This window comes from Saccostrea cucullata, unplaced genomic scaffold (assembly GCF_032062105.1).
Source record: "Saccostrea cucullata isolate Sc308-1 unplaced genomic scaffold, CSIRO_AGI_Scuc_v1 ctg7846, whole genome shotgun sequence".
Taxonomy (NCBI): domain Eukaryota; kingdom Metazoa; phylum Mollusca; class Bivalvia; order Ostreida; family Ostreidae; genus Saccostrea; species Saccostrea cuccullata.
In genome coordinates this window covers 37681-45397 of record NW_026921644.1, presented here as the reverse complement: position 1 = coordinate 45397, position 7717 = coordinate 37681, and the positions used below count along the sequence as shown (strand labels likewise).

General features: G+C 32.4%; 1 protein-coding gene across 1 annotated transcript; it reads left to right on the top strand.

The window, feature by feature from the left end:
- The first annotated feature begins 1096 nt into the window (after positions 1 to 1096).
- Positions 1097 to 2858, top strand: LOC134260477 (zinc finger protein 862-like). The gene is made up of 2 exons (XM_062743022.1): positions 1097 to 1856; positions 2150 to 2858. The coding sequence occupies exons 1-2, from the start codon at positions 1841 to 1843 to the stop codon at positions 2620 to 2622; spliced, it is 489 nt and encodes a 162-aa protein (XP_062599006.1). The 5' UTR covers positions 1097 to 1840; the 3' UTR covers positions 2623 to 2858.
- The last annotated feature ends 4859 nt before the right edge of the window (positions 2859 to 7717 follow it).

Genomic DNA, 7717 nt, shown 5'->3' with positions numbered 1-7717 from the left:
AGTGAGATTTGTAGATCGAATATATTTTGATCTTAAATTAAATTGGAATATGACGGTCTCTTTCCATTCCAACTGAACAATTTCGTCAGTGACTGAGTCGTTTTTCTATAATATTTTTTTTGATAGCTTGTGTTTGGCTGTAACAGAGTAAAAAAGAATCAATTGTATATCATGTGAAATCATCCTGCATCAAAGGGCTACTGCAACTAAACTAGCACATTCCGTGAAACAAAATCAAAAAGCTACACCTATTGAAAAAGGATTTCAGAAGTCGGATGGGCAGACATTAGTAAAAATGGACAAATTAATAAGAACAGTTTATTATTTGGTTAAAAAGGAGAGAACTTTCTCAGATTTTTGTGAACTTTTGAATCTGCAGAAATTGAACGGTTGCAACTAGGTCATACCTATGATTCTGGCAAAGCAGCAAAGGAGTTTGCTACACATATAGCTGAAATATATTTTGATTAACTGAAAGATTTATTACAGAATGCAGATTACTTCAGTGTTTTCTGTGACGGTTCAACAGATCGTACTGAAACTGAAAAAGAAATGGTTATGATTAAAATCTTAAGAGGATACTACCATGTAACGCTATTCCTAAGTTTAGAGGAACCACCAAATGCAAAGGCAAGTGGCATTTTGGCAGCATTAGACAATGCTTTTACAAAATTTGGTATTCCAAACTGGAAACAAAACTAATTGGGTTTTGCTCAGATGGAGCTAGTGTTAACTTTGGAGATTGATTGATTGTATATTGTTTAACGTCCCTCTTGAGAATTTTTCACTCATATGGAGACGTCACCGATGCCAGTGAAGGGCTTCAAATTTAGACCTATACTCGGCACTCAGGGCCATTGAGCAGTGAGGGTTCTTTATCGTGCCAACGCCTACCGTGACACGGGACCTACGTTTTTAAGGTCATATCCGAAAGACCCGTGACTTTCACTTCTAGTGCCGAGCGCTTGGCGAAGGAACAGTCACTACCTTTGTTTACGTCTTAGGTATGACGCGGCGCCGCGATCGAGAATCGAACCCGGGCCTCCCGATCACGAAGCGAACGCTCTACCACTAGGCTACCGTGACCGGTTTAACTTTGGAGAAGTAAGAGGTGTATCTGCTCTTATCAAGGCACAATCTCCCTGGATCATCTCTGTTTGGTGCCTTGCCCATCGGTTGGAACTTGCTGTGAAAGATGCATTTAAATCTACCTATATGGACACGATTGTAGAAGTAATAACTTTGATTTATTATTTCTTCAGAGGGTCCTCTAAAAGAAATAGAGAGGCTCAAGAGGTGGCAGATATTATGAACGAACATTTCCAAAAACCTGCAAAAGCAAACGGCACCAGATGGGTTGAACATAAGCTGCAAGCTGTAAGCAAAATGCTGAAAAACTGGCCAGTCATTGTAACTCACATTGGTAATTATGCAGAAGATAATTCCAACAGAGAAGATAGAGCAAAGGCTAGGGGCATCCTTAAAAAGTTTGTGAATTATCTGTACTTCACAAAGGATGTTCTCTCAGAAGTAAGCAGAGTCAGTTTACTTTTACAGAGAGAAGACATTACAGTTTAAAGTGCAGTTACAATTCTCCAAGCTGTCAATGCTACACTAAATGACATGGTTCACAATCCAGGAATTCAGATAGCAAAGTTTATTACTGATGTCAATGGAACACAATTTCATGGAGAAACACTGCATAATCTAGTTGATATGCATGCACTAAACAACCAAAAGAGGCAAATAATCATCAGTGTCATAGACTGCATTCAATCCAGATTTGAGAATCTGCACCAGAACCCCATGCCATGCCTTTGACCACAAAAACTGGCCAGATATGAATGCTGGTGATGGTTAATATTCTTTTTCCTAAGTCAGTCTCAAATAATATTTATGTCTTTTTAAAAGTATATTTACTTTGGTTTGTAAGCGATGTATATTATGCTAATTATTCAATAGAAAAACATTTAATTATTATTTACTGTTGAATTTAAGTTAAAAGAAAATAAATTATATTAAATATATTGAGGTAAACTTTATTCAATAAACAATAAAACTCTCTCTCCATCTGTCTGATGAATGACCTAAAATCAAAAGAAATATCATGTACAACATTGCAAATAAGTGACTAATCTAATCTGTATAGCCTTAGTCCATTTTGGAGTTGTTGAAATTCAGAGAGTGGTGGAGCAGTTCAGACCACTTCTTGGAAATTGTGACACAGATGCTGCTTTAAGACAATGGACTGACTTCAAGGCACATGTTGGCAGAAATCAACATTTTGTAGGAGTCCACCCACTTGCAGTGTTCCAGAGAATCTCTCTAGAAGACCAAGAAACTGAAAACTACCAGAACATCATGAAAATAATTCATCTTGTATCGTTGTTTCCTCTTTCAAATGCTTCCTGTGAGAGGGGGTTTTCTACAATGAAGAGAATTAAAAGCGACTGGCGCTGTAGATTAAATAATGAAACACTCAATATTTTGATGAGGATAGACATGTGTAGTAAAAAGTTGGAAGACTGTGAACCAAGACCTGTGGTAAATAGGTGGTGGATACATGTAAGTGGTATGAGTGTCAAGAGACCCAATATTGCACCATATGGCCCACATCAGTGAAACACAAGTTCATGTTGGCAGTTAAAACACTTAACAATCAAATAATTGTGTACTATTGTTTGTGTACTACCAGAGTAGGTCCTGTATTGTACTGTAGACTAGTAGTTGATTACAATAAAGCTTATAAAAAGGAATTTAATCACTATTTTAATTTTAGCTCGTAAATTTTAATTTTAGCATGTGGATTTTATATGTACAGGCTGAAATTAGCTTGTGGTTAAAAAAGTTAATTTCGATCCCTGCAAAGGCAATATTTACTTGGACACTTGCTCTTGTAAAGAGCTCTGAATTTAACTCTCTCTTTCTCAATGGAAAACAATGATCGTACGCGTCATTTCAAGAAATGATTGAATTGTTAGTCTAAAAAAGAGTTATAGACACAATGAGGAAAGAAATGTAGCGTACAATGGTTTCCAACCCACAGCAACAGATTACACCGAGATTATAAAAGACTTAGAGTAGCTCTCTGCTACATATCAGCGATCGAGGGCAAACAAATCTTTTGCATCATAATGTGTAGTAATTATATTTCTCAAAACTAAACCAGAAATATAGTTTTGAATTGTATCTATCATTTAAAACCATTAAGACCAGCGTTAGCAAATTTTAAGCAATCTAACTTAATTGAATTAATTAACCTTTTATTAAGCTTTCCTTTCCTCTTCAAATGCTTCTTTTTCACTCAGTTAACTTTTGCTACCTTTATTTATATATTTATTCATCCTCTACTGCTCATGTGATTTTGCAAAAGGCTATAGCCATGGATCGATTACAAAAAAAATAACTTTTGTCTTGAGGCATCAATTTATTTGTAATCCAAGATTTCCTTGACTCTAACAACCGCTTTTATATTATGACTCTTGTGGAATAGAGGCAGAGAGGGAGCTTTATTGAAAAGTAGGAATTCAACAACACCAGCTGGTGTCGCGACTAATTTTAATTTTACAAATTCATAAAAGGTAGTATGTTTTTTTCAGTTTTATATATCGTAGGCTCAGCCTTAAGCTCATATGTGTAAAAAGCTCAAGTGAGCTTTTCTTATCAATATTTATTTGTTTGTCCTTCTTCATCGTTTTGCCCTTCTTGTTTGTCAACTTTTTACAATTTCAACTTCTGATGAATAACATCGGGGTCTGTTTATCTAGGTACAGAATCTCTTTGAGAAAAGTGCCTTCAGTTTATTTAAATAATAACCTCATAGAATAGGGTATGGCCACAAAGGGTAATCTACTTTCTACATAGGAATACATAGTGCAAATATTTAAAAAAAATCAGTTAATAGAACATATTTAAATGGAAGCATGCTTAGTTCGATTAGTGTCAAATTACAGGAGTTCAAGCACCATGAGAGATCAAAGCTTTACAAAGGAATTTAAAATAAAATTTAAAAAAAAAAAACAAGAACAGCAGAGCCATGATACGCCATGTCAATACAAAAGCAAGTTTGTTACGAACCTCACAAACATTGTATCTTAATTGGTTGCTTTGAAAGAAGGAAAAGCCTTCCTATTGAAAACATTTCAAAACCCTCTAGTCATTAATGCTTTGTTATTAAGTTTGCAACTTATAGACAAACTGACGCCAGGAGAAATTTTTTTTATATTATCCATACACAGTTGACTTTGAAACTGTAAAATAAAAAATATAAATTTTATTTTGGTTCAAAATTAATAGACACTAAACACGCATGATTCTTAGACAGAATGAATAATTTTATTCCTTATATTTACTTTTCACAGAACAATTTTCCTTAGTCATTTAAAGGACATTTCGTTTTAAGCGAGAAAACATATAAAATGTTTAGAAAATCACATTGTTATATTTATAACAGGTTTTTATCACTTCTAAAAAAAGTATAATCTCTACATACATGTATAAGAAAATTCCAGAAATATCGGGTACTAAAAATATTTATTATTCATAGTACGTAGTATAACAATATGTGAGTTCATTTTGAATAATGTACATGCAATTCTGGTGAAAAAACTTATTTTCAACATTTAAGACTAGAGTATATTAACCTTTTTTTATTTGTATACTTCAAAATACAAGTAATCTGATCTACAAGATAAACCTTTACATAATCATATTTCTCAAAGGAAAATCACACTCCATTTGCACTTGATTTTAATGATCTGATTGATTGAGTACAATTAAACTAAACAATAAAAAAATTGAATAAGTGACTGGCCTCCTATGCAACCATTATGGTTTTTTGTCTGGATTTCTCAGGCTGTAATTTTAATTTTCTTCTTCAATATATCAACAACAATATTTCTTTTATCTGAATTGTGTAAAATTAAAAAAAATAAAATATCTGTTTCCGAAGATAACAATACATTATTTATTTTTTGGATCAAGGGTTGGGCTCATTTTTTTTATTCTTTGCTGAAATTACTTAAATAAGCATATTCTGTAAACCTGTATTCCATTACCTGGTCTCTCACACAAAAAAAATAAATATCTCTGCGTTATATTATTTTTGTTTCCAATGTGGCAGGGATTATAAGTCAAGAAATTGATATATCTACTGGTTCTTTTTAAATGCATAAAGTTAACTTAACTATTTGATTTAATTCCTTTTGAATTACTCATGTTTTACAACATTTTTTTTAAGAACCAGTGTGTTGGTTGTGCATTTACATTCAATATATTATTTGCTTTTTTGTTGGTAGTCATTCCTTAGATATTCCCCAATTGCGTAAGTCAACGACTTAATTTTTAAAAGTCATGATATCAAGATTATTTAAAACTGAGAGTAACTTAAAGATACATATTCCACAAATAACTGTGGACAATTGTTTGTTTAAAAACCATCTATTTATATGTAGTTAAGACCAGATGATACAAATAAAAAAATAGATGCCTGGGTTGGTATATATTTCTGGGCCCAGTTTTGTTGCAAATGATGCAAATCATAAATTTCGTAAATATTTAAAAATTGTTAATCTTTCATGATGTTCAAAATTCTACTTTCTGCAGCCATCCTTTTTTAATCTATACAAACATTGTTCTCTTCAAATCCAATTATTGTTAAGCTTTGAATGAAATATCAAAAACTTTGTTGTGAAACTTGTACATCTTTATATTCATGAATACATGACTCAGGTTGTTATATTCAATTCTTATGCATGACCGCTGTTTGTTTGTATCATCTGTCCTTAAGAATTTGTTTATATAAGGTATATCTTTAAAAAAAATGATTTTATTATAATTTAAACAATTTTTGTTTACAGTTTAATTGAGCAAAATATTAATTTCAAAACAGTTTAACTTGATATGTAAAGTTCTTTTTATGTGTTGCATTTACAGTGCAGGTATATTAAAGTTAGTGTTGATTAAAAAAATAATGCTGCATGCAAAGCTCTCTTTTAAAATAAATACATGTAACTGATAGTCGCCATATGCATTGACGGGAGTTGATTAATGTTTTGGAAAGGGGTGTAAGTTTTCATTGGGGGTAAATGTTTTTTATGGCGAAATAAACATTATTTGTCTGTGACATAACCTGCTTGATCCGTCTCAACTGAAACAGATATCACACCTAATATATAACCGTTTGTACAGAGTTCAAACAGATTTCGATACGAGTACCTGTACTGTAAAGTCCTTATCGTTTGAAAAATAAAAGCCCAAAGGTAGTGGGATTCACATTTATCTCAAGATGTACGAATTATGGCAAGATTAGGGAAAAACAAAGTAAAAAGATAGTTATTTTATATAAATGCGTAGTAGACACTAAATTAATCTATATTTAACTATATTTTCTCTAAATGTAACCAACTATTTGCTGACAAATATTACAATCGTTTTATATCCATGGCGAAAAAGTAAAAAAAAAAATATACACACACCTTGTGGAACTTTTCCCTTCTTTTCCTGAATCAGAGACTAACTCTAACAATTACTGTTTCAGGAAGAGTAGCAACAAATGGTAAACAAAAATAAGACATATAGTTCTTCCCAGCTTTCAATAATCTGAAGAGGATGTAAATGGGTGTGAAGTTATTTTCTTATCTGTTTATAATCTGAAGTAGAAGGAGTTTGAACTTCAAGACATTTAAATCAATTTTATTTCTATTGACATTTCACACATTAACCCTTAATTTCATTTTGATTTAATTTAATTTGATGTGATTTATTTTGTGAGTTGAGTACAAGTAATAGCTTTTTAAAAAGCTTGCTAATGTCTTAGTAATTAATGTATATCTAGAGATCATATAAGCATGAAACGAAATAAATGTTTCTATACATTTGTGAATGAAATAGACTTATCCAAAGGCTATACCAACCGAAACTGTCCGAAAAGGGAATCAAGAAGCAGGTGAATGCAACAAAAAAGAAACTGAAGGAAGATAACACATCAATAGTTTGATTCAGTAAAACGATTCTTTCTGCTATTTAATGTTATTGTCAAAAAACAGGTTACATGTATGAGGGTCGTTCAAACATTACGCGGACTTCTTGCACATAAAAAAATATTTGACGACACCGGGAAAAATGTCACACATTATATAAAAGAATCTTTGCTAATTTGGACTTAAAATTTTTATTTCAAAATATTGTGAATTGTAAATCATTATGTCACGGGGCAACAAAACTTTTGACGTCGCTGGCATTATAAACATTCTAAACATTTTCCAAAGAGTTCGATCCTGTGAAGTTTGAGCTACCTTATCTACTCAGCATCTATGTACCATTTCTTGTCAAGCTTAAAATCTATAAAACAATTAAAGCATTGCTTTTGTTTCAAAACAAAAGATTTACATTCGCTGTGTTTTTCTAGTAAGCTTAATGTGAAATTGATTTGAAAACCATTTTCGTGTATACTCACGCGTAAAAATATACACAGAGAAACGTGCGTTAACGTGACGCCACAATGAGTCTGCAGCGACGTTAGTAAACATGCTAGGATATAGGGCAGCGACAAATGCAAATATTTAGCATATTTTAGTTGCTTCCAAACATGTAAAATGTAAATATAAGGAATGTTTTTCAGTTTTGTGTGAATTATTGGTGTGTGAATCACACAAACTTGCACATAGGCATATTTTTCATGAAGCGCTAGTGCGCTTCATGAAATATTCCTACCCAG